At 44.4% G+C, this 27,618-nt stretch overlaps 1 protein-coding gene across 1 annotated transcript; it reads right to left on the bottom strand.

The window, feature by feature from the left end:
* Positions 1–4,258: 4,258 nt before the first annotated feature.
* Positions 4,259–27,303, bottom strand: OLFM4 (olfactomedin 4). Its single transcript, XM_055426811.2, has 5 exons — positions 27,121–27,303; positions 21,032–21,184; positions 14,923–15,135; positions 13,587–13,737; positions 4,259–5,061 (listed from the first exon to the last, which is right to left on the bottom strand). Exons 1-5 carry the CDS (start codon positions 27,301–27,303, stop codon positions 4,259–4,261), a joined length of 1,503 nt encoding a protein of 500 aa, XP_055282786.2.
* Between the last annotated feature and the right edge of the window lie 315 nt (positions 27,304–27,618).

The following is a 27,618-nucleotide window of genomic DNA, read 5'->3' as shown; positions in this document are numbered from 1 at the left end:
CAGCCCAAGTGACAGCTCAAACAGCATCGCTCATGGATGAGCCAGGCCAGCTGGTCTGTTCCCCTGGCTGGGAGCAGGCCTCAGAAAAGAGCCTGCCTCCCATTTTCTGATGTGTCACAATTTACCCTTTTGTTGTTCCGGAACATTCTGGAGCACAGGAGGCTAATCATCCATCGTGGTGAGACATCTGCTTGTGATGACTGAGGGCTCAAGCCCAGAACATCCCAGCATCATCCTGAAGGTGGCCACTTAGTCACCATCCCCCTGTTCACCGTCGTTGCCCTTTCACCGATTCATGAATCAAGAAGAGAAGAAAATGCACTCTTAAGTCTGGCAGTGACAACAAATCCCAAAAGATAAATTAATTTTATTAAGAGTGAAGCACAAAATAAATACTCACCTGTGTTCTGAGAAGACAAATGTGCTTACTGACTCCAGCAAAAACTGGGTTTCCATTCCCTTCTCCAGGGGATCTTCCTGACCCAGGGATCAAAACCACATCTCCCATATTGCAGGCAGATTCTTTACCATCTGAGCCACCAGGGAAGCCCCAAGTAGGAGAACATGTACATCTAAGTTGGCCCCATCCATGGGGCTTGATGACAACCAGCCTTCATTTAGGTTTTCAATGGCTCAAAAGGGAAGGGAGGCAGTCTCAGTTTCTGCTGCTCCTGTCAGTGTGTCTTGTGGAGTCCAAGGATAGAAAACATCAGTTCTGAGGATTGATCTTGAACATGAGGACAAACAGAGTCCCAACAGATGGAGCTCTTCTAAGCCAAAAGGGCACCTGCTGAAAGAGTTACTTTGCCACAAGTTTGTAGGGGAGAGGATGTAAACTCTAATCCCAGCAAGCTTTGTATCTTGTCAGCCAATGACCACTTTGAATCTAAAATCCAAGAGGATAAACAGGGATAATAACTTTTAGTTGAAGGCAGTGTGTTAAGTCGCTCAGTCATATCTGATTCCTTGCAAACCCATGAACTGTAACACACCAGGTTACTTGTCCAAGGAATTCTCTAGGCAAGAATACTGGAGTGGGTTGCCATTCCCTTCTCCAGGAGGTCTTCCCAAACCAGGGATCAAATCTGGGTCTCCTGCATTGCAGGCAGGCAGATCCTTTTCTGTCTGAAATACCAGGGAAGGCTACATGTGCCCAAAACTGAACTGAACATTTTATATGCTTAGTATCATTTAATTCACCCAACCGGACTCTGAGGTAGGTGGTTTTATCCCATTATACAGAAAATGACATTGAGTGTCAGAAAAATTAAGTAACTTGCCCAAAGCCATTCCACCTATGAGAAGCAGAACAAAGAGTTAAGTCCAATTTGGCTTGACTACAAATCTTGTCCTGTTAAACACAATGCACCCGCTATCCATCATTCTCAGGGGTCATCTGGATCTTCATGCTGGTGACACAGGGGTACACATTAGAGAACAAATATCAAAAAGGGCTGCTGGAAAGGAAACTTCCAAGCTTGGGGAGTGAGGCCAGGTGGGCTTGATTGACGCTCTGAGCTAGACCCCTCTGCATGCCAATTTCAAGCCGGCCACCAGGGAGCACTTGTAAAGGCAGGAGCTCACCAGAGCTCTTCACAATCCCCTGTGCAACCTCCTCCCAAATAAGAAAACACAGGGAACCCCAGAACCACTGATAATGTCCATCTATCCCCTGGGGTAACTTGATCCCCTTAGTTCTCTTTTTCAAGAGGAAACTGAAGAAACCAGACTCAAAATGCTTCTATGGTACGGTTCCACAGAGACAGAAAGCAACTCAGTGTTTGCCGGGGGCTAGGAGCTGAGGGGAAGAGCCAACTACCAAAGGGTGCAAGAGAACTTCGAGAGATGATGGAAATGTTTTCTGTGGTGATGATCATAGCCTTCGCACAACTGTATACATTTGTCAAAACTCATTTAATCATACACTTACCAATGGCAGATTTTACTGCGTGTAAATTGCTTCTCAATAAAGCGGATTTAAATATACACTTTTTTTTCCCCCAGAAGGGTGCTGGCTGGTGAACTTGAGCTAAAATTTCCATTGTGTAGCTGCATTGCAGTAAACCCTTGATCCAGAATCCCTAGGTTGTTCAACCTACCCAGCAGGGAGATTTCCTGCAGGCTGATCACATCAGGTCCAATGGCAAGAAGGGTTAGAGCGGTATTTTCATGCAAATACTTCTGTTGCAGTTTAAATAAGGAGCTGTTTGCTAGCATTACCTTGGCTTCCTGCCTCCTTTCCTGAATCTTCAGAGGTCATCCTGTGTACTTGGTAAAAACATTCATCTGGAAAATTGCCTAGAGCCAGATTAAATATAACATCACTGTTTTTAACTTCTATCTCACATGACATACCTGTCTTTATCTTCATATCTTGTTGTGTTTTGAAGGCCATACCTGTCTCTATGCTCAGCCCTTAAAGAAACAAAAAAATCTTGCTAAAAATACTCACAAAGCTAGGCGTGGATTAAAAATAAGCCTTTCAGTTACACTCACTCCTCTCTCCCAGCCTATGTGTCCTTTCAGCTCTAGATCATTCATGCCCCAACACATTCTTTTTGGTAAAAATATTCCTTTCCCCAGTGTGGCCAGTTAGGATCTCTGCTCTCTATGCAAGACCTCTTATTTGGGGAAGATCTGGAAGCTTCTGACCCAGGTTAATAGCTCAATCGGAAAAGGAGCATAAGCCACACAAATATAGTCTAACATTGGAAATAATCAGATCAGTCATGCAAATTAATAAGTACATAAGGTTATATCCCAAAGGAAAAGAGTGCAGATTCATACAACAAAAGCTGCCAGAGAGAATGGATTTTAAAGGGAAATGAAAACTAAAGAGCCAGCCCTGGTTTTGGAGTCTTAAAAGCTATTGATGTTCTCTGCTCTTAGGTGTCCTGGCTTTGGGGAGGAAGCTGTTCTCTGAACCTCACAGCAAAGTGTGGACTGGTAAGAGGTTTTTTGGTAATAAAATAAAAGAGTGAAAAAACACAAAACACAACACTTTTTCAAATCACATTTAAATCATTTATTAAAAGGGGCAGAGTACAGCATTTAAGGAGCCAGTCCTATCAACGAGAACTTCTGAACATCAAATGAAAATAGTCCAAGACCAGATAATAAAGGCATTCAAAAGCACAGAAGCACACATACCTGCAAGGTTTTCAGATTGCACTGATGTACTACAAACTTTCAATGGTTTTTATTTTCACATTTCTTTCTCAAAAAAAAAAAAAAATGTCATTTTCTTACAAGTTTCAGGCTTCAAGACAAAAATTGCATTAAGTCATCGATATGACTTAATACAAGTCTAACACATGCACTAAGGGCTTTATAATAGGCTAGCGTTTTATCACTGCCGTTTGCTTTCTTGTGGTCTTAGAGTTGTGAAAGTAAAAGTTTATGATGAGACAAAAGAAGATTAGTTTTACTTCTTATATTCATTCCATTAAAAAATAGTTAATTTTTTTAAGTAGGGGGCTGGGAGAGGGTGAGCGGAATTGCTTGTTAAGTCCAGTTCTAATCTTCTGAGCTGCATTTGGAATGAAGTTATGAGGTAGGAGTCTTCTATTGACCCTTATGAAGGTGTCCAACAGGAGGAAAAAAAGCACAAGCGCCTCCTCTGTAGATCCATCTGGGACTGATTAGACAATTCAATGCTGAAAAACAATTTTCTCCAGAAAACTCATAGCATTTCATAGATATAACACAAGCACGCTAAATTTACTTATTTGCTACATACCAAACATCATGCCAGTCGCTACTAAGAAAAACAAAGTTGAAGGTTTGGACCCTCAAGGAGCTTCAGAAATTAATCTGCCTGTTAAGCCCCAGATTTCTTGCAAGTATGGAAGAGTCATCCAGGTTATATGAGAACTGGCCCTTGAACCCTCTTTTGTACAAAGAATCTCCAAAAGCCATACAAAGTTCTCTTTATGTCCCTTAATTTTCAGATGTTACCTCACCAAAGGCTTCCTTAGAACCATAATGCCCAAGACCTCAGACAATTCCAGATTATTTCAGTCTGAGAAATGCATCCCAGGAAGCAGACGGCTTCCAAGAGAGCTCATTCAATAAGGCAATGCCCTGAGTCTCTAGCATGGAAGAACCCAACTCCCAAATATGACAGCTAAGCACATATACTTTTGGATCTTGAGCCCTGCCCTGTCTCCCCACCCCACTCCCAGCCCCTAACTAAGTGGAGAAGACCACATTTTTTCCAGTAAAAATTTGATTTCCCTCCACCCTAACACATGAAAGCTTACTGGGGTATCTGCTGGAAGACAAGATCATAATTCAGAAGGTAACCATCATTATAGACGAAAAGTTTCTGCTCGAAAGGGTGATAGTTAATACTTTGCACATTCTCTTGCATCTTCTGCATTACAATGTTCAGTTTGCCCTCTTTCCCTGTGTTTGTGTCATAGTAGTAGAAAATTTCTTCTATTCTGGTGTTCAGAGTACGAGTGGCATATAGAACCCCACACACCATGAATGTGTTAGTAACAGATGGTTTATACTGCTTGGTATGCCAAGTGTTTAGCACTGCAAGTGTGGTGTCATTGAGTTTACTAATCACGATGTTACCAGTGCTGGCTTCAGTTGCATAAATCACCCACAATCCATTCTCATCCACAGCAAAGTCCATATCTTGCCAACCAACATTAGCATATGAAAAGCGGTTATTATAGGCAGCATTAGGGAGAGTTTGGGTCAAATCAACTCTGTTGGTGGTCAGGTTAATTTTGGCCATGTTCCGGGTGTTGTACCAATTGACATACATGTTGTTCTTATAAACTACTGTACCACTGCCTTGGCCATAGGAAATTTGATTCTGTCGGGCATTTGTATACAACAGCAAATCATCCATTGTATTGTAGAGTCTATAATATTGCAAATATCTCCCACCTGTATTCAAAGGTGCCACCCAGTACAGGCCATTGCCTGGATGCTGGGGAGAGTAATCCCGACCCCAGGCACCATACTTATAGCTAAACCCTAGCCAGTTGAGCTGAACTATAGCTGGTTTGCTGATGTTCACCACACCGCCGTGCACACAGCTCCCTAGAAGAACAAAACAAATAAAAGGACATTCTTAGAGAAAATGCATGACAAGACACAAACAGTTTAATATTCTAAGAACCAAAGGAATCCATAAACATTTTTCTTGTCAACACCATGGTTCTGATGGAGAAGAGGCAAAAGCTCCCTTGGCCTTGGTCTCAATGCAAACGTGCCATCAGTTCTAGAGAGAACTGTCTCCTGTTCACATGGATTGGCCTTCAATCTGGAAAACGGGAATAATGGAACTGCAAACAACCATTTTAGAAAATCTAAAAAAAGGAAGACTTGGTGAATTTAATGTATTTTCTTCTATGAGAATGCATTTCAGCAATATGATTTTATTTCATTTTCCTTGTAGAGAAATCAAGAAAGCAAGATCACAGGAGAACGCTTTCCTATGGCCATAAAGCCATACTTAGAGCGGTGCTCTTCACCAAGGCCGGGAGAATCGGGATGAAGGAGAAGTTGATCCTGGGCAAGTCTTTCTTCCCTTCCCTTCCCTCTGCCCTTCCCTGGGACCCCAAGGGCATGTCCCCACCAGGTACCAATGCTGCCCACGTTACCCCCAGGAGAGGAAGTTTCTACTATGGCATTTTAAAGATACAGAAAGATGGTTCTTGTCCACCCCAGACTCCCTAACTATCCCTTTTCCCCAGCAATGATCAGTTCGTTATCTAAGTCTGTGAGTCTCTGTTTTGTAAAAAGTTCATTTGTATCATTTCTTTTTTAGATTCCACATATAAAGCATGTCATATAATATTTCTCCTCTGTCTGACTTACTTGGCTCAGTATGACAAGATACACACTGCTATATTTAAAGTGGGTAACCAACAAGGACCTGCTGTATAGCACATGGAACTCTGTTCAGGGTTATGTGGCGCCTGGATGGGAGGGGACTTTGGGGGGAAATGGATACATGTTCATGTACGGCTGAGTCCCTTCACTCTTCTCCTGAAACTATCGCAACGTGAATCGGCTATACCTCAATACAAAATTAAAAATGTTAAAAAAAAGAAAAGAAAGACGGCCCTCGATGGACCTCTAAGAGGTCCTCTAATGGTGGGATTTCAGCTTTAAAAAGTCACAGAAGGTATTTTAGGGCAACATTGCCTTTTCTGTGCCCAAAGCATAGATGACGTGGTGACCATCTCACTGCAGAGTTACAAGGAGGGCCCTGTGGCTCATAAGCCATAGTCTGCTGTGCGCAGAATGACAGGCCAGCACGTCATCGTTCCCAGTCTGACGCCGTCATTGTCACAATGTGTACCATCAAGTGGGACCAGACTCACCGGTCCACTGAAGCTACGTTCCCTGAAACACCCGGGTGAATGACTCCGGCTGGGCCTTTTGGCCCTTTGTAGAGTCCTCCCTTTGAAATGCCTGCCAACCCAGACATTTATGAGCTATAAAAAAACAGAATAAAAATCCTCCAGTATTTTTATAATAGCTATCTAAAGATTTGAACAGACAGTTTCTGGAATCTTAAGAAATACCCTTAAAAAGCTGGCCAGGAATTTTATTGGAATTACAGAGGAAAGTCGACTCCAAGTACATTGGAGGTCATTTTCCCTCACCCTGCTGCCTAGAGCAGAGCAGGTGAGGGAGGAGGGGACAGAACCTGGCTGTAAATGCGTGGAGGGACTCAGGGAGCCACGGAGGGTACATGAGGTGAGCTCAAGCCAGAATCAGAGCGCCAAAGAACTGCCTGATATTAACACTGCGGGGAGCAAGGGGGAGCAAAGCATTCACCTCTGAGTCTCTACCTCTGATGGCTACAGAAAGACCCATTCCTTTCCTTGTTAAATGTCTCTCCTTTCTCCCCGCCTCATTCAAGGACTGTTCAGAGGTGAAACCATTACTAGAAATCCTGCTTTTATTTTTCCAATCTGCTGGGGCTTTTTGGTCCCGGAATTAAATATGTGCTCCTTAAATGCTCTCATAAATCCGCAGTTGGTGGGAAAGCCAGCCAAGCATACAACAGGTAGAGAAATGAAACTGCTCTGTACTCAACCTCAAATAATTTTGCATATCATTAAGCAGAACACAGTCGCGGTTTATTTTAATAATGCATGCGCCATTTCATAAATAAAAAAGCAACGCATGTTCAGCCAAGAGACTGCTCTCCACTAAAGAAATAATAAATAAAATTATAAAGTATTATTTCCTCTTCTAAAAGTGATCTCTCAGATGAATGCTTGTTTGCTTTTGTTTATGAAACAATGCATGAATTATTAAAATAAAGTTAGCGGTATGTTCAGTTTAATGATAACAAAAACTGTTTGAGTTTCCATATGCTACTAACCAGATATTCTAGCTAAAATATCTTCCTGAGAACTTATTTATTCAATGACATTTCACCCCGAGGAAATGAAAGAAAGTCACTTTTTTCTTGCATGTTAGAAGACTTAGGCATTGTTTGCTTAATTGAATCTTGCCCTCCTGGAAAAGAAATATCCCAAACCAACAGCAACTAAATATTTAAGGAAAACTTATGTGCTATAACATAGTCAAGCATTTTATCATGGGATTAAAATAACAAACTATTCTGTCCTAGAGGGAGAAATCCTTAGATATGAAGGATCCAAAATAAACTTCACTTAAAAATTACTACTACTACTAATATTAATAATAACATTTATTATTTTACAAGTTGACCAAGAGATTAAAATTGTACCTCATATAAAAATTCAAAAAGACACACATACCCAGTGTTCATTGCAGCACTATTTACAATATCTGAACATGGAAGCAACCTAAATGTCCATCAAGAGATAAATGGATAAAGAAGATTTGGTATGTATATACAATGGAATATTACTCAGCCACAAAAAGGGGAAAATTGGGTCATTTGTAGAGATGTGAACGGACCAAGAGTCTGTCACACAGAGTGAAATAAGTCAGAAAGAGAAAAACAAATATTGCATATCAACACATATGTGTGGAACCTAAAAAAAACAAATGGTACAGACGAACCTATTTGCAGGGCGGGAATAGAGACGCAAATGTAGAGAATGGACGTGTGGACACAGGGGAGACAGGGAGGGTGAGACGAGCTGGGAGACTGGGCTTGACATATGCCCACGACCGTGTGTAAACTAGACAGCCGGTGCGGACCTGCTGTGTAGCACCGGGAGCTCAGCTTCGTGCTCTGCGACACCTAGAGAGGTAGGGTGGGGGTGGACGGTGGGAGGGAGGGCCAAAAGGGAGGGGCTCTCTGTGGACACAGAGCTGATTCCCTGCTTTGAACAGCGGAAACTAATGCCACACCGTAAAGCAATCATACTCCAATTAAAAGTAAACTTGCACCTGGTGTGAAATGTAAATCTCTTTTCCTCCCGCCTCAGTCGTTCCTAAACACTCTCATGTCCTCTCTGTTCTCCTGCCTTCATCCTCTAACTCCTCCGGGCTGTTTTTATAGCCCTGGCTCCCAACAAAGGAACAGGAAGTAAGACTGGAGCGAAGTACTGTTGTCAGCGCTGCCGATGTGGCCACCACAGTGACCGGCCAGTGACAGGCGACGGCAGGCGTCCTCACCTCCTGGCTGCAAAGTCTCCTAGAAACAAGGATGAGACCGACCGGCAGCCTGGTGCCCCCTGCCCGCACAGAGCCTTGCATCCCCATCCTATCTAGCCTAGCAAGAGACCCCGTCCCCTACCCTGTCTGCACGGAGCCTCTCCCCACCCTGCCTCATCTCATACCCCTTGCCAGCCCCTTCCTGCTTCTCAAGGACATGAGATACCCCATGTCTTTCCTTCTTTATCCCAAATTTTTCCTGTCGCTGGAACAACAACCCACTGCCCAACCATGACCCAAAAGTTGTGAAAGACTGATGAATCCTTCTGCATTTTCTGATGGAAGAGGACACACCACAGAACTGAGAACAAAAGTACCCTTTCAGCTACTCCACAAGCAAGAAGGCCAAGATAATTTGGTGTTAATCAGGTTAGCGAGCTGTTGGAACTTTTTTATCAGCCCAGGAATCCAGGTGCAACCTCTCTCTCCATTTGAGCATCTGTGGAAGGCAGCCTGGCATAGGGAAACATTGCCAGACAGGTTCCAATTCCAATCCTGCTCCAATACTAGAGAGCTGAGTATCCTTGAGTGGCTTGCCTAACCTTCTGAGTGTCAGCTTCCTTGTGTTACAAGAAAAAAATGATAATACCTACTCTGCAGAGCTGTTGAGAGTACAGAAGACAGGTGCATTTAACTCAATAAATGATCAGCATTATAACTACATCATGTTACAACTCAAGGTTTACATTAAATAGTGGTTTCTGGAGGTTTATTGACCCATCCTGATAGCCAAGTGCCCAGAACAGTGCCAACCATACAGTGGCACCAAATCATGGAATGAAAAACTGTTCAGACCTCCAAAACTCACCTTTGTTGTCATGGTTATCATTTTAGTCGCTAAGTTGTGTCCTTAGCTTTAATTATAAAAACTCTAGCTCTTCCCTGGTGGCTTAGAGGGTAAAGCATCCGCCTGCAATGCAGGAGACCCGGGTTCAATCCCTGAGTCGGGAAGATTCCCTGGAGAAGAAAATGGCAACCCACTCCAGTACTCTTGCCTGGAAAATCCCATGGATGGAGGAACCTAGGAGGTTGCAGTCCATGGGGTCACAAAGAGTTGGACACGACTGAGCAACTTTCCTTTCCTAGCTCTTTACCTGAGAACATATCTGAATGCTTCCAAGAGCCTGGTATTCACTGCACAGGACATAATGCAAAGAACTCTCCATACCAGATAGCCTTGTTTGGCAATCTCTTCATCATGGAAGTTATTAGATATTGCCATGGTATTCTGAAACTATCCTGGGAGTCCACATGGTAAGACCTTAAAATACTCTAACTTGGCTTTTTTTTTTTTTTTAAGTCTCATTGTTAGCAGCACTTTTTCAAAAATACTTAAGATTATATACCAGCAGAGGAAACGTGGGGCTTCCCCAATTCCTCAGTGGGTAAAGAATGCCTGCAATGCAGGAGCTGCAGTTTCAATCCCTGGGTCAAGAAGATCCCCTGGAACAGGAAACAGCAAACTCCTCCAGTATCCTTGCCTGGAAAAGTCTCATGGACAGAAGAGCCTGGTGGGCTACAGTCCATGGGGTCACAAAGAGTTGGACACAACTGAGCACACTCAACAAGAGGAGACTTAATCTTGGATCCACCAATGCCTCCTCTCACCTGGGTGTCTGAACTTGGAGCAAAAATGAGAATACAACTGACTTGTGAGACTCAGGCAATCAGAATGGGCATGATCATAAAATAATTAAGATGAAATCGACTCTGAATTGTTGGATATGTGCTCCCCAATGCTCAGCTCTTCCCTAGGCTCAGGATTTTGGCCAATCAGCCTACATCTTTCGTGGGGCCATTTGCTGTGCACCCACTATGTGCCAGCAGAGTCTTGCATCTCCACCTGTAACAGTGACGATCCCAGGAATTCACATCCCATTTTCCTATCTGCAGCCCTTCAGATTCAGGGAGAAGAACAGAGAGAAACCGAAGTCTGTTGTTTTTAGGGAAAATAGTTAATGAACACAAGGCCAATTATCTTAGATTATGAAGTTCTATGAAATGAAGCAGAAAAGGATGCCATTTGTGGCATAAAGCATCTATAAAGCACATTTTATCGAACCCTAACATTATGTACTGGTTCTCAGATCAAGCTGACCATGGGGGAAGCAAACGGCAGCTGCCTGCAGGGGCCAAGACAGCAGAGAATTACTTTATAGCTGAAACTTGCAGCGAGTATTTCTTTCTTTCTTTTTTTTTTTTTTTTTTTTAATTCTCTGCAACTCTGCAGTGAAGAAAAGCAAACAGGCCAGATTTTAAAGTCCCATAATAGTGAGTAACTTTAATTAAAGTCTCCACAGGCTCACAACGTGGTGGCGCCTGGGGATTTTCCAATCCTGCATTATCAACCAGTCCAAATAGAAAGAGAGCTAGTGAAAGAAATTGATTTCAAAACATGACAAAAAGTCAGTTTAATATAAACATCATAAATATAATATGAACAGAGCTGGAGGAGGGCCAAGCGGCCTGGCAGGGATCCATCTGCAGCCAAGGTTGTGGGAAAGTGAGAGGGAGTCTGCGTCCAATTTGTTTAAACAACACAGCTGGGCTGGGCTGGCTCACAAAAGCCTAAGTGTTGAGGACCTGGGGGAAAGTTCTAGAAAAAACAAAGCTAACGAAAATAGGAAACCAGACTGACCATTTTCATCCTTAGCTCCTAAGCAGTGTGCTTCCTCCCCCACCACCGGCCTTGAGGTCCCCAGATGATAGGCAGGAAGGGGTCTGGCACCTCAGCCTCAGCTCTGTCTCCTGCAGCCTGCGTGACCCCAGGAAAAGCTGCACCCTCCCCACCACGCCCCTCCTCTGAGACATGGCAGCCCCAAACCTTCTTTCCTGCCCTAAACTGTCTTCACTCCAAGGGATGCATAGAAAACTGCCAGGAAAGTTATTCCATGAGGACAGTTTGCTGAGGTTTAAAAAGAGACGGGGGACTTCCCTGGTGGTCCAGTGGTTAAAAATCCACCTGTCAAGGCAGGGAACGGGGCTCAATCCCACATAGCACTGGGCAAGGAAGCCTGCAGGCCACAGTCACTAAAGCCTATGCACCTAGAGCCCGTTCTCTGCACCAGGAGAAGCCAGGGCGATCAGAAGCCTGGGCACCACAGCTAGAGAGTGGGCCCCACTCATCGCGGCCACAGAAAGTCTTGCCCAGCAGTGAAGACCTAGTGCAGCCAAAAACAATACATAAACAAGCGAATGAAAATCAACTATTTCAAAAAATAGAGAGAGAAAGAAGGGAGAAAGGAAGGGTCGGATGAAGGTAGGAAAGAAAGACACGCTCAGATAGTATCGGGAGGGGGTCACTGTTTGACTCCTGCCTTCAGGGAGCCCTTTGGGGCCCCAAAGACCGAGCTCTCATTTCCAACGACCTTGACACCACTGATTCCAGACCACATTTAGCCTAGTTTATTACGAGGACAGAACATGGCCTTTGTGCCAGACCTTCTCTGCGTGTCGTACTGTGACAGAGTCTCAACCGCAGAGGAAGGAAAGATAGGCCTCTGAACACCACCAAGAGGATTATAACAATGGCAGTACTTAATTAAAGCCTTAAAGAAACCCGTGACGGTGACAAGGATCCAGAAACGCGTGGCCTGAAAGGAAGCAGCTTCTGACAATAGGAGTGAATGAGAATCACAAGAGCTGTCTGATTTGATGAACGGATACGGTCCCCATTCAGGCTGAGATGCTCAGGACTTGCAGAGAGAGCTTCCCTGTGACCCCGGCTCCAGGGCTGGACACTACGGCTTTAGTTCACCTGGAGGGATGTGCTGAAAGGCACACGGATCTAGCTCTGCTTTTGTTTGCAGCAAGGCGTTCACTTTAATTATCCACATTAATGCAATAACAATCGCCAGTGTATAAATGTCAGTCACAGAGCTGTGAGCTTCTCAAAAATTGTTTTGTGAATCCTCACTGCAACCCTGCAAGGTACCTAGTACTGTGCTTCCATTTTACCAAGGAAGAGATTAAGGATCTTTTTGCCGTGGCTATGTAGCTGGGAAGCTCAGGCCTTTGGCATCCCAGTGCCAAGCTCTTGACCCCTACACTCCACCACCCCATTCAAGGAGGCAGTTCAGTTACAGGCACCCATCTCTAGGCTGCACCTAACCCTCTTCAAGGATGATTCCTCAGAGAGGGACAAACCATTCCTGCCCTCCAGGAAACCACAGCCTAAGGAAGACAGTGGGACACAACTACGTGGCACTGGACATGTAGGTCCAGATTATGCTTTGTCGTGTCTGACTGTTTACAACTCTTTGGGCAGTAGCCTGCCAGGCTCCTCTATTCATAAAACATTTCAGGCAAGAAAACTGGAGTAAGTTGTACTTCCTCGTCTAGGGCATCTTCTGACCCAGGGATCAAACCAACATCTCCTGTGTCTCCTGCGTTGCAGGTGGAGTCTTGACCCATTAAGCCATTGGGCATCCATTACATCCTCACTGAATCCTAAGACATGCTACACAGCATGTGCATTTAATGGGAGCAGGAAGGAGAAATAAAGAGGTGGAAGAAGAGAGGGAAGTTGGGGGAGATGGAAAAGAGGCAAGGAGGATTCAAGGCACGACCCGGCTCATCAGATAAATGGGCCAACCAGCCCTTAGAATCCCCAGGACAACGGAGGTGATGCCATGCAGATTGCAGAAGCTTTCACCTGCCCCCACTGCCCCCTGGTAACCAGTCTATCACCATAGAGACGTTCTTGTTAGAAAATGCAAAAAGGTTATGTGCAACTTGTGGATTTTGTTTTAAATCAACTCTTCGTCTGCGCTTCTCCTCTGCGTGCCCCAGAATGTGATTGTGCGTAGAACGGGTAGGTGAGATTTAAAAGCAGAAGAGAATAAACTCAGAGCTGCAAAAATCCCATCCTCCCTTCATCTCCACCATCCCAGAGCCCTTCCCCACCCCATCTTCAGCCCCTCCAGAGCCTGGGAAAGAGGGCACACCCTTACCTGGAGCAGGGGGCAGGGGGGCACTTTCGACCTTAGAGGCCTCACATTCCTTGAGCCTGTTCTTCAGAGCCAGGATTTGTCGGCGAATGGCAAGGACATTGTTTTTGTCCAGCGTCTCAAGCTGCTCTACCAGGAGAGTCATATTCCTGATCTAAGGAAATCAAAATTCAGAGTGATTTTCTGTTATCATGCAACTTCTTTCATAAACATTCGAGGGCTGAATTTGTCACTTAGGGAAAGGTTGCTGGAGAATACACCCGGGATTCTTCTGAACAGTTTCATTTGGAAGAATACATTTCATGGTTTAGCGTGAACGCCTGTCAGATCGCAAGCCAATGAGTGTGACAAGAAGAAAATGGCAAAGATTTTAAAAGCTGTAATGACAGAGAACAGGTTCCATCGAAGCATCCCCAAACGTCCATTAAAGTTCATCTCTGACAACCTTGCCCTGTAAACTCGTGTTTACTCATGCCATATTATAATTAAGCTACTAATGAATGGTGAGGGCCGGAGAAAGCCTGAATCCTAAAACACAGAACTGGAATTCTCAATGATAGTCCATGTCATGACCATACTAGGAAACTCCTCGTTGATATAAATTATCCAAGCCTAATATTAATGGGATGGTCTTTATTCACAGAGCTTAAAAGCCTTCAGAAAAACATACTTACAAGAAACTCCTTTAAACAGACTTGCAAGTATGTGGAGAAGCGTTCCAAGAGGGATTAAAGATTATATGCTCATTGGAAAAGAGAAACGGACCTAGCACGTCCAAAAATCATGACTTTCAAGTCCCATGAGGATAAATCCAGAATGAAGAAGATCCCCTGATCTAGCTTGGCCATGGAGTTGTTCACACTTATGTATCATCTTCTTTCTAGAGATATTGAAAGTCATTTGGCTCTGGAGCAGGACTCTGACCATTAGACAGCACCTACTCCTCAGTTAGTATGTTCCCCATGTGTATAATTTACTATTCAAAGCCAGGCATCCATCTAAAGTGGAACACAGGATGTGCCAGGTGGTCATGAACAAGTATAGAATTAGACATCAGAAGAAAAAGATTTCTCTGGCACTTGCTCACCAAAGAGTGAAAGTGTGAGTCACTCAGTCATGTCCAATTCTTTGCAACCCCATGGACTGTAGCCCGCTAGGCTCCTCTGTCCACGGGTTTCTCCAGGCGAGAATACTGGAGTGGGAAGTCATTCCCTTCTCCAGGGGATCTGCCCAACCCAGGCATAGAACCTGGGTCTCCTGCACTGCAGGCGGACTCTTTATTGCCTAGGTCACCAGAGAAAGAGACTCTGTTACTAACACACAAGCAGTGATTTCATACCTCCACTTCCAACTGGTCAATGATCACTGTGCTTCCAGCAAAGCCGACCTTCAGACGCTTGATCAGTTTCTCCATCTCCTTCACTTCCATCTTGATCAGCTCAAAGTCCAGTTCAGTGTAAGAAATGGAATCTTTTTCCATGATCGATACTTGGACAGTTAGGTTTAAGAGTTTCTCTTCGTACACTCTGATTAATTGGACATACTCCTTTACCTGAAGGGCAAACAGCTCAAGTCAATTCTCAGGGAGATGTCACGCAGCCTTCCTCCACTACCAACTCCTCAGGGACTATTTGATTGCGGTCAATCTTTTTTAAGTAAAGCAAAGTATCAAAAATATACCTAACTGGGTATTTTAAAAATCAATCCAAGTACAAACTAAAAAGAATTTATTGTTACGATGGGGAAGGAGGTGGCTTTTACACTTGCCTAGACTAAAAATAATTGTGCTTCAGATCATCATTCGCAACTACAGTTTAATCTCCACTTTAATGTTTGAAGATACTAACTCTCCAAGCTACAGGGGCTTGAATCAGGCTTTTGCACATCCTCTTCCACTTAACACAGATACTCTAAATCAGGGTTTCCCAACCTCAGCACTACTGACATTTGGGGCTAGATCATTCTTTCTTGTGTATTATAGGATATTTAGCAGCATCCCTAGCCTCTAAGTGCAAACAGCGCCCACCTACCCACCCCCAGCTGTGACAACCAAAAAAGTCACAGACATTGCTTGATGTTCCCCAGGTGCAAAACCACCCCCACCCCCCCCACAACCACTGCCTTCCCTCCATTAAGAATCACTACTTTAAACTGAATTATTTTCTAGAAGAGGGAGAAATGTTCTAAGAAGAATTCCCTCTTTGATTACCATATGCAATGAGTTTTGAATCCCTCTGCCTTCTACAGACTACCATAAAGACTCAACCTACAAATTATGGTTTTCTCTGAAGTGTCTGGGAGTGGGATTTGCTGGATCATATGGGAGCTCTTTTTTTTTTTTTTTAGATTTTTAAGGACTCTCCATACTGTTTTCCACAGTGGTTGTACCAATTTTCATTTCCACCAGCAGTGTAGGAGGTTTCCTTTTTCTCCACACCCTGTTCAGCATTTATTATTTGTAGACTTTTTGATGATGGCCATTCTGGTGGATGTGAGGTGATACCTCATTGTAGCTTTGATTTGCATTTCTCTAATAATTAGTGAAGTTGAGCATCTTTTCATGTGCTTTTTGGTCATCTGCATGTCTTCGGAGAAATGCCTATTTAGTAACCAACAGGGACCTACCATATAACACAGAAAACTATACTCAGTTTGAAATAGCCTATAGGGGAAAGAATCTGAAAAAAACGGATACATATGTGTGTGTAACCGAATCACTTTGCTGTGCACTGGAAACTAATACAACACTGTAAATCAACTAGACTTCAATTTTTTAAAAAAGACCCAACTTACTCCTCAAAATGTGAGCTATGTGCTACTATAAAGTGCACATTTCATTAACTGCATCCACATATTTATTCCAAGTTTTTTCCAAGAACTGATTATTGCAATCAGACCTTTAAATTACACGTTTGTTGCATATATTTGAATGTCTGATCATTAAGCTAAAATACTTCCAAAAATTCCCATGGTGTTTTAGGGTATAATTGGAATCTCCAAATGGATATTTCAGTAAACACAGTTGGTGGTTCTTTCAGTATCTGATCTCTAAAAGAAATGCCATGGCTTTTTTAAGGACCTGCTCATTAAAAGTTGCCAGTTTTTACACTTTTAAAAATTTGAAGAGAAGTGATGCTTTTCCCCCCAGACTGTTCTAATGTCAAGTAGCTGATCCACAGGGCCTGGATGAAGCCAGAGCCAGATGTCAGCTTCTAATCCTTCTAATACCAAAGGCAGCCCTAACTTGTGTCATTTTAGCCCTTCCACTTAACCCCACTGTACAAATTAGAGTAGACTCATAGGCCACAGACCTAAAGGCCTAGGGCTGCAGGCAAAGAGGATTTTAATGAAAGTTGAAAACACAGCCCTTGGCACTGCTAGTATATCTCCTCGGGCAACGGATGCTCATTGCCACCAGAAGAGGCTGATAAGGCTGGTGACATTTTGGTGCATAAGGAGGTTAAAAAAAATAAAAACATATATATATATATAAACCTAGCAAGTCTCACTCAAAAGCACAAACACAGATATAAGGTTTCAACTTCTCCAAAAATCAGGCATAAGATTTTTGGCTGTGAGAAAAACAATAATAATAATGAAGTGCTAACCCACGGCAGCAATGGAGTTCACAAAATGAATATTCTTGTTGGCATTTGGCCTTGCCAGCTCTTGGAACAAATGAAACACCCTCAGCTTTCCTGGAACATTTTGGTGGCATATCACAGCTGTTGTTCTATAAAAATGAGTGATTCAACTGTCATTTCTGCTAAATGAAATGTGGCTCTCCCAGATTCACCCTGCACACCAAGGCCGAGCCTGACGTTTGCTGCCTCAGAGCGCATGTGGTGGGCCTGCCCTGCTTCTGCCACAGAGTGAAAGGTCTCGAAAGTTCTGTTTGGGGAGAATCTTGAGGTTCTCTCAACTGACATTTCAAGAATAGCTCCAGGATGTTCATGAAAATTGGAATCATCTGCGGAGTTACAGAAGGTGGGAGAGAATTTGAGAATGGGCCAGAAAGACTTCGTGGTGTATACTGTAATCATTTAAAGAGATTGTAAATCTGAACCCTTCGCGTGTACAGATCTCTGGTGTTGAGATGGAACGAGCAGTTCTGGAAACATCCCAGCTCTCTCTGGAAGGTGCAGCCTCAGCAGAGGCAGCCCAGCTTGCCCAGGGTCAACATTGTTACTGCAGAGCTCCGCACCACTACAGATCTGAGCGTTAGATGACTCATCTATGCTTGCCTTCAAACCCTCAGGCCTTCACGCAGAGTTTGTCATTCTTCTGTTTGTTATGCACACATCATTGCCAGATTCTCAGGATCAGACTCTACAGAACAACAACCACTGGGGGCTGGCTGTTATTCTCTACGTTGTGGTCTTGCCATAGGTAAGAATGCAGCGCAGCTGACTATTAGACTAAATAATCTGGCTCGCGTTTCTGCCAGTTCCTCAAAACCTGTGATCATCACCATAGCCAGATTATTCAAAACAAGTAAATGCACTTTGCCACATACTGTCATTTTAATATATTTTTGACAACAAGATTAATTGAGCGTGAATTGATCATCAAGATATATGAAGCACCGTGGAGTGAGACCCACCTAAGCACAAACCAGGCTTCTGTACTTCAAGGGCAAATCATTTAATTTCTCCAAGCCTCTGTTTCCTCCTATAAACTGGGATAATGGTATCACACTTACAAGATGATTGCAAACACTAGAGATAATGTATATTAAGTACCTGGTATAGTGGGTGCCCTATAAATTACAGCAATTATTAGACAGACAGTGATTTAAGGCTTTTTTTTCAATCTGACCTTTTAATTTATTTTATTTCACTGCACAAAACATCGCTTAACGATGTTGTTTGTTTATGGGTTGCCTAAATGTCTCCTGGGCTGCCTCAACCCTCTCATGCGTGAGGGACTATTAGAAAAAGTGTCATATTAAATAACTTGCCCCGAAGACCATAACCCTCTAGAGAAAAAAACTTCTGAGCTGCCTTTCTAAGTACAGTCACAAGGGGACATCCCAGAAACCACGGCAAAGTATCAAACGCTTTCAGCATCTTATGCGGGGGCCATCCCTGTCTTCTCCATGTCCTGACAGATAATGAATCAATGTCTGACAGTCCAAATCCTTTCCTACTGGCCTGCTCGAATAGGCATTCCTCAGGCCTCCAGACAAACAGGGATTTCCAAGGCAACCTAAGGACAGCTATAATAATTCACCTGGAGCTCAAAAGCCCTCAGCTGAAGCGATAACTTTGGATGGAAAGCATTATTGACCTGCTGAATCTCTCCCTGTGTGTGCTGTGCTTTGTCGCTCAGTCGTGTCCAACTCCTGACCGCATGAACTGTAGCCCACCAGGCTCCTCTGTCCATGGGATTCTCCAGGCGAGAACGGGGTTGCCATTTCCTACTCCAGGGGATCTTCCCAACCCAGGGATCTTTGAATCTGTGTCTCTTGCACCTCCTGCATTGGCAGGTGGATGCTTTACCACTGAGCCACCAGGGAAGGACACGTCTCTTCTTAGAGGATGGTAACAGCGTGGCTGAGAGGAAAGACAAATGGACTGATTCCAAGACCCAGATTCCTGATTTGGCTTAGCCGGCCAAGAGCCCTTTACATTTATGCCTCTTTACCCATATGAACCTCAGTTGACCCATCCCTACCATGGGGGAAAGAACACTGGCCTACCTGCCTTAAAGGGTTTATTGAGTGTAGAACCGGAAACATTCAGAAAAAGCACAGAGGGAAGTTGTTCGTGTTACTGCTGTCATCCTTAGCTGGCACACCCTGAATCCATTATACAAATCTCAGGGGGCAGGCCAATTCCTTTCTTAGGCCTCAGTCAAGAATTTTTTTTAGGACCAGCTCCTGACACTTTCAGAACTTAAAAGTTTCTTAATCCACTCTACACGTCTTCCTGGTCAATTATTAGCAAGGCCGATGCCTCCTGCCCCCCTCACAGGATTAGGATTATACGTCCCAGATTCACAAACCTCTCCCTGAAGCAGCCTGGGGTTTCAAACTGCCCTTCACATCCCTGCCAGCCGAGAAGACATGCAAATCAGTAGCTTCCACTATTTCAAAGCAAATGACTCTAACTGAAAAGATCCTTACCTAGGATTTTCCTCCACTTGTTATGTTTTTATGCATAACTTCTTATCTGTACTTGATTATGCTGGAATAAGACTATGAATATTAATGATTGGAATTTATAATTTAGTGCTGTGCCTTTTCTGCTGATTAATTCAAGGACATTTTATTTCCTAAGAAACTAGGCTCCTGGAGTCGTCAAACACATTTTCCTGGACACTCATTTAAACTCAGAATATTTATCTACCAATTCAGGTTGAAAGCAGGGGCTCAGCCTCATTGGAATTTTTGTCTTAAAAGATAACTAGGCTGGATGTTGAGGTAGTTGAGCTGAAATTTCTTGGAAAACTTATTTCAAATCTTGCAGGAAAGCCAGAGCTCCTTGTAAGTTAATGGAGTGGTATTATTAATAAATAATGCATCATGTGATGATAGCCTAGTGTGGACTTCACCTGTGCAGAAAGCAGGAGCCTTTCTATCTGATTTTGACTTGGCTAAAAAGGTTAAAGTGGTCAAAACTGGAATGCCAAGTTCATTGCTCCAAACCAGCTCAGAGAAGGGCTAACTCAGGGATATGATGTCCTCGGGCTGGAGAAAGCAGTAATCAGGGGTTCGGGAGGTTTCTACCAAGGCTGAGTGACTTACTAGATTCAAATTCCCAGGGAAGTCTTCAATTTGGGGTTAACGCAAGCTGCATCTGATATAATGTCCCTGCTGAGACAACAGAGGCTAACTCCAAGAAAGGGAGAGAGGCAGGGATGGAAGAGAGTGACCTGACAGAACAGGAGGAAGGGAGGAAGAGAGGAGAAAGACCATGCAAGAGAAGACCCAACAGAGTGGAAGACGAAAGCAAAGCCAGGAAGAAGAGGGAAGAAAGGACTGAGGCGAGAGGGGAACAGAAAGGAAGGGAGGAGGGGACGGAGCAGGAAGAGGGCGAGAAAACGCAAGGACAGGAAGACAGAACCGAAGGACACAGGAGAGAAAAGGAAAGAAGGCAGAGCTGGGAGAACACCAAAGAAGACCAAAAGGAAGAGAAACCCCAAAACCAAATAAAGGCTGCAGGGCTGAAATTCACAGGCTTCCTTCGGGCTTCCTGGAAGGATACCGAAGAGAGCTTATCCCATGGGGCGAATCCTCTCCACGCCATCTGTGCCCTGTGCGCGCACCCTTCCTGCTATGAGGAACCCCATAGTTTACTGTGAAGGGATCGCTAAAGCGCCCATTAGATGCCAATGTGCTCCTTGAGAGAGTGAAGAATGGCTGCCTACACAGTCCTGAAGGAGAGGCATGCTGTCTGTGCGTAACAAGGTATTGTTGGGAGAGGCAAAAAGAGTAAAATGCTTACTTTAGAAAACTCTTTCTCAAACTTCTTGGAGATAGTCTGAGCTGTGATTTCCAGGCGCTCCACTCTCACCACAGGAAAGGTGGTGTCCGGCAGGATAACGGAGCACTGGCAGACCCCACGCTCATCTCTGCTGCCAGTGAAGTTGGAAAATGACTGCGAACAAAAGTAAGTTCAACATCAGTGATAAGCTGGACAGTGGGTTTTTTGGCAAGGGAAGTGGCACAAATGGACTTGTTAAAAGCGTGCTTCAGTTCAGTTCAGTCACTCAGTCACGACCAACTCTTTGCAACCCCATGGACTGCAGCACTCCAGGCCTCCCTGTCCATCACCAACTCCCGCAGTCCACCCAGACTCCTGTCCATTGAGTCTGTGATGCCATCCAACCATCTCATCCTCTGTCGTCCCTTCTCTTAGAGGCAAGCAGATGGAACCCAATACATAAATGAATGGAATCACAGAAACACCCAACGCTGCCACCGTGTCTCACAGCACAACTCATTCAGCGGTCAGCCACCTCTCCACCTGTTAAAAAAACCATATGGTTCACCTTTTCAGAAGAGTCTTAAAGGAAATTATTACTGTCCCCATGTAAGGAAAAAAAATTAGAGAAGTGATGAAAGTCCTAAGATTGAATTCTAATTCTACCATTTACTGGATCTGAATTCTCTTCAAATCTCGGTTTCCTCATCTGTCGAACAGAGAAAATGTACTTCACAGGTTGTCCCCAAGAGGAACCAAGCAATGTAAACCCAGCCCCTGGTACATGGTAGGTGGTCAGTAAGTGTCACTTTCCTTTTCTCCTCTTCCTTCTGCTTACACCTTTTCTTTCCCACACCTCTATGCCAGGCTCAACTCATTGCCTTCCAGCAGAATGAGGAAACCATCAAAGATATGGGTTACAGTGAAGCTGTACAGTGCAAATTCACATTCTCTCTTCACCTGGGAAAATATATAATTAATATCCTTCAGAACGGCAACAAACCAGCCATTTGTCGCAAACTGAACAATGTATGAGTTTGAAGGTTTTGTACAAATTGTTTAAAGGTTTCCAGCTTACCACTTGCAGAAAAGTCGTTTTAAAATATTTGATGTTTCTTTAATATATTCAGGCTCACACTTTGGTGCCAATGCATATTTTAAAATGACAGGTTTGAAAGATCCTGTTTTTCTTTTGTCCCCTTTGAACTTCCCCAAGGGATCCCGGCACAATTAACATTTTTTTTTTATTACTCCAATTGCTTTGCAGAGTAACTCTTGGCAGCCCACTGACTGTGACTTTCAAAGATCTTTTCTGACGGCAAGCCCAAAGCTCACCTGTAAGAACATCAGCCCGAAGGGTCTCTTTCTGACACTACCAAGGGCAAAGTGATGGCTTTCAGAATTTGAAGATGCAGGCTACACTTCTCAAAGTTTCAGAAGTCAGCTGGCTGTTGATGAGGTTGTATGCTCTGTGATTTAATGTCTACCAACTTCCCTAATCAGAGAAGGCAATGGCACCCCACTCCAGTACTCTTGCCTGGAAAATCCCATGGACGGAGGAGCCTGGTGGGCTGCAGTCCATGGGGTCGCTAAGAGTCGGACACGACTGGGCGACTTCACTTTCACTTTTCACTTTCCTGCATTGGAGAAGGAAATGGCAACCCACTCCAGTGTTCTTGCCTGGAGAATCCCAGGGACGGGGGAGCCTGGTGGGCTGCCGTCTGTGGGGTCGCACAGAGTTGGACACGACTGAAGAGACTTAGCAGCGGCAGCAACTTCCGTAATTCCTAAACAAGCTGAACCTGGATGCTTGTATAATCAAGATCTAGTCCACCAGTGACCCCTGGACCAATTAATTCAGGCTTTTGAAGCTAAATTGCTTGTTGCTTCAATCATGTCCGACTCTTTGTGACCCTATGGACCATAACCCACCAGGTTCCTCTGTCCATGGGAATCTCCAGGCAAGAACAAATGCCCTCCTCCAGGGGATCTTCCCTACCCAGGGATCAAACATGCATCTCTTATGTCTCCTGAAATGGCAGGCAGGTTCTTTACCACTAGAGCCACGTGGGAAGCCCAAATTGCTTGTTATTTTAACCTAATCTTCTTTTAAGATGAGCAAATATGTATGTATATGTATATATATACAGTATGTGTATATATATATATATATACATACATATGAATGAGTGAAAGTCATTCAGTCATGTCCGACTCTGCAACCCCATGGACTGTAGCCCACTAGGTTCCTCTGTCCATGAAGTTCTCCAGGCAAGAGTACTGGAATGTACTATTCCCTTTTCTAGGGAATCTTCCTGACCGAGGGATCAAACCGAGATCTCCCACATTGCATGCAGATTCTTTACCAGCTGAGCCACCAGGGAAGCCCAAAAATAAGGGAGTGGGTAGCCTATCCCTCCTCCAGCAGATCTTCCCGACCCAGGAATCAAACCGGGGTCTCCTGCATTGCAGGCAGATCTCTTTACCAACTGAGCTACCAGGGAAGACAAATATATATATTTATTTGTACCCAAAACACTGTATGGCATGTTACTCCTTAACATTGGCCTCAACTTGTTTTGCCAGTCACACCTGACACCTGCAAACCTTGGCAAGTAAGAGGAAGGACAAGCAGGTTTGTGCTGAACACTGGGGCTGGGAGGAAGGGAAGGGGAGGGTCTTTACCAGGGGTGAATAAGGACTAGACAGGCCACACCAAGAGCCTGTTAGAGAGGCCAGACTTCTTGGGAACCAGCTTTATCACTCACACGGAAGATAGAAAGCCTCCAGTTAAGGGTGCAAGGTTTTTAGAGAAGGAACCGTATATCATAGACCTTTGAAGAAATAGCTTATTATAACAACTATCTACCAAAAGAAAGGTCTTCCATTGCATTTTGACGAAGTGGGGGGTGGTCAATTAGCTGCACAAGACAGGGTTGGGCCATTCTGAGGTTCTCGAAAAATCTCTGTCAGCTCCCAAAACATCAGAGATCATCAAGCAGTTTCTAGACAATCCACTAGAAACCACCAGCTCACAACTTTTCGTCCTGAAGTTCACCTGAAAGGCAGGCAAATAATTATGAGCCCTGCTGACAGCCATTCCGCTGTCTCGTATTAAACATCTCTGTCCTAGCGCTGCGGACTCCCCAGCTCCCATCCTGTTCATCACCAGCCCAGGGTGCTCGACTGACATCACAATGCTCCATAAGTTTGATCAGTGTTTCCCATTAGAGATATTTCTGTTCCTTGCATTCAGAGATGATGAAACTAATGGTGATGGGTCTCCCTCCGCAGCAGATGCTTAATCTCTATGTGAGTATAATGTAGGGGATGGGCAGCAAAAATAAGTGCATGTTCCGTTGGCCTTAGGAAGGGTAAGAGATCCACCCTGTGGACCCCACAGACACCTTACACTGAGCAATTCTCACTCAAGCTGTGTTCAATTCACATTTACTGGCATCTACAATTTTCCAGGCTCTGACTAAAGGAGACAGATAAGACCCAATTCCTGCCCAGTGAATCAGGTCCGCCGTCATTATGAAAGCCTTAGAGTCTTTTTCCTCAGCAAGTCCCTTAGTCTGATGGCAAAAGCACCTGGCTCATGGTTCTGGCTCTGCCTGTTGCTGTGTGGGGTGAAGCATGGAGCCTTACCTTGTCTGGGAAATGAGGGCCATGATAGAGCTCCCCAACCCCACTTTGGAGGGTGCCATCTGAGGCATCCGAAGTGCCCTGAGCACGCCAGCAGAAGGTGAGGTGCACATTTGTGATTTCAGGCTGCAATTGGCTCTAATTAGCAGCCAAGTCTAAGTGCCTGTAAAGATTCGAGGCATAAAATAATGGTACTCAACATTTTCAAAGTACAGAAAATGATACGTTTGGAACTTGCTCAATGACAGTTATAAAGGGGTTTTCTACCACTTTCCAAAGAGCTCATCAAACTGACAGCCAGCCCTAGAAAACTGGGTTTATAGTGGAAGTGACACCTAGCCTGCTCTAAAAAAAGAAGTTGGAGTCGCAATACTAACTCACCAGAGGCATATAAGTAAACCAGAAAGGAAATTAAAGTCTCTAAGTATAATTTAACTACCATTCATTATCTACTTTTAAATATTTATCTCCTTACCAAACAACAGACACTTTGGATTTCTCTGTTTCTTGACTTGTATTTTCTTTTCTAGTATTTTAGGTGATCATCTTACCCAAAAGCTGGTTTCTAATTGGTGATCAAACTCTGACCTCATTTTTAAAGAAATGCTAACCGGTTCTCATTGTCCCCAGAAATCATTTAGTATCATGGAGTAAAATGATGTGTCTTCTGGCTGCAAAGAAGCTGGGTACATATTCATGGTTCTCAAACCATTCTCTTGAAAATGAGCACTCTTCATCTATACTCTCTGAAATAGAAAGCTGCATGGAGACGGTGGAAAGCATGAGCAGCTAGGGGTTTCCCAGGTGGCTCAGTGGGTAAAGAATCTGCCTGCAACCTGTGAGACATGGAGATATGGGTTCGATTCCTGGATTGGGAAGATCCCCTGGAAGAATGCATGGCAATCCAGTATTCTTGCCTGGAGAATACCATGGACAGAGGAGCCTGGCGGGCTACAGTCCACAGGTCACAGAGAGACAGACACAACTGAAGTGACTGAGCACTGAGCATATGAACAGCTAAGTTTGAGATGTATCAATGGCTGCTTTAGTGACTTTAAGCCAATAATGTTATCTCACTAAGCCTCAGCTTTCACATCTCTATAATGGGACCATAAATTTCACTTACCTCCGTGGATTAAATAGTATATATTATATACTTAATGTGGTTGTGGCATTTATAAAAGGCACTCAGAGAACATTATTGCTGCCTTTTCTATCTAAGCCCTATGCAAACCATTTGATAACTGCGTTGAGGTTCTGACGGTGAAATGGAAACAAACAAAAGCCTTTTCCTCCTCTTGTCCTATTGATCCTTCCAGTCCAATGATCACATAAGCAGCCACCTGAAATGTGAGTAAAGATCGTAGAAATACAGAGGACAGAAGTCACCCCTTAGCACAGAAGCCTAGTCATTACAGAATAGGACTCCTACAGAAATATCCAGAGCTGATGTGGGCAGAGGTGGAGGATGAAATTGTTTCCTGTGCCCAACCTCTCACCCCTCCAGGCCTCCTCCCACTTCCTCAAAGGAGATCCATCCCCTAAACTGAGGTCACTGCACATCCCAGTGAGGTGGCCCAGCTGCTGCGCTGAATCACTCAGTCATGTCTGACTCTTAGGGACCCCGTGGACTGTAGTCCACCAGGCACCTCTGTCCATGCAATTCTCCAGGCAAGAATACTGGAGTGGGTTGCCATTTCCTCCTCCAGGGGATCTTCCCGACACAGAGATCAAACCTGGATCTCCTGCGTCTTCTGCATTGAGGGCGGATTCTTTACCTGATAAACCACTGGACCAGTCCCTTTCTAGCCCTTGCTTGGTTTTCATTTGTTTGTTTGTCTTGTTTTTTTGCTCCTGCTATTGTCATTTTAAGCTGGAAATGACTCTCAAGATTCCTTATAAGAAAGATGGAAAAGAGTTAACACTCCTCCAGGGAAATACCACGTGTACCAGCACTTTCCCAAAGACCAGGGTCTCCTCCTACTACTCTGTCACCCATCCCCCTTGCAAACAAGGCCCAGAGTCACTTTCAGGGCTCCAACAGAAGCATCGAGGGTCTCTGATGGCAGCAAATCAACTAGACAAACTTTTCTGAAGCTTCTCCTGGCAGGGCTCATCCCGTTACCATTTGTATCTGGGTTAGAACCCAGGCAACTTCATTTTTTTAAGTCTCTCTCCACTCCGCCCCAATTCTAAAGCACAGTCAGGTTGGAGAACCTCTTGAAAGCTTAGATTCTTTCCCTAAAGCCCCCAGCTGGAGAACCAAAATGCTGTCTCTCTTGCTAACAATTTAATTATTTTACCAGGGGTTTTAATTCATTTTCAAGGCACCTGCAGTTAACAAAGGGAGTCGTAAATCTTTTAGAGTGTTCAGGACTACCCATCCGTGAAATTATATTCAGGTCTCCAAAAAGCCAAAGGAAGGGACAGGACACAGTTCTTAGACTCTGGGGCCTCCTTACCTGGGACTTGGAGCTGGAAGTGGACCCGGCAGAGTCAGGGAGGTAGCTGGAGCTGAAGTCCGAGTTGGGGAAGGAGGCAGGGGAGGGGAGGGAGGGGAAGGTGGTGGTGATCCCCGAAACACTCATGACAGCTGAGTGGAGGAGGCCCAGGAGGACCAGCAGGCAGGGGAAGCCCGGCTTCATCTTGTGCTCTAGGCTGAAGTCACTGAGTTTTGCAGGCGCCCCCAAGCTTCTTAAAGGACCCGGTGGGGATTTCCCCCCAGGTCAGTTTATAGGCAAAGAGGAAGCTGCCAGAGAACACATGACCACCCAGGAAGGTGAGGACACCCAGGATCCTGAGTCATCTGCCCACCAGGTCCCAGGTCCCACTCTGCCAGCTGCCCTTAGATCTGGGTATTGCCTGCCAAATATTAACTCAAATGAGCTTGTTGAAGCCCAATATCTGGTTTCTGACTTGCCACTTCCTTGAAACAGATGAGATGAAAGTAGTCTTTGTGG

Source organism: Moschus berezovskii, chromosome 13 (assembly GCF_049115385.1).
Source record: "Moschus berezovskii isolate FMDL1 chromosome 13, NW_MosBer_1.0, whole genome shotgun sequence".
Lineage (NCBI taxonomy): Eukaryota > Metazoa > Chordata > Mammalia > Artiodactyla > Moschidae > Moschus > Moschus berezovskii.
The sequence above is the reverse complement of the archived record's forward strand: the minus strand, read 5'-3'. Positions and strand labels throughout refer to the sequence as shown.

What these genes read in the sequence shown, in the direction of transcription:
- OLFM4 (XM_055426811.2), bottom strand. Translation starts at nt 27,303, where the DNA reads ATGAAGCCGGGCTTCCCCTGCCTGCTGGTCCTCCTGGGCCTCCTCCAC. An exon ending in TTGACCAGTTGGAAGTGGAG is followed by an intron (nt 13,738 to 14,922) that starts GTATGAAATCAC and finishes TGATTTCCTTAG; the next exon opens with ATCAGGAATATGACTCTCCT. An exon ending in CCCCCTGCCCCCTGCTCCAG is followed by an intron (nt 5,062 to 13,586) that starts GTAAGGGTGTGC and finishes TTGTTCTTCTAG; the next exon opens with GGAGCTGTGTGCACGGCGGT.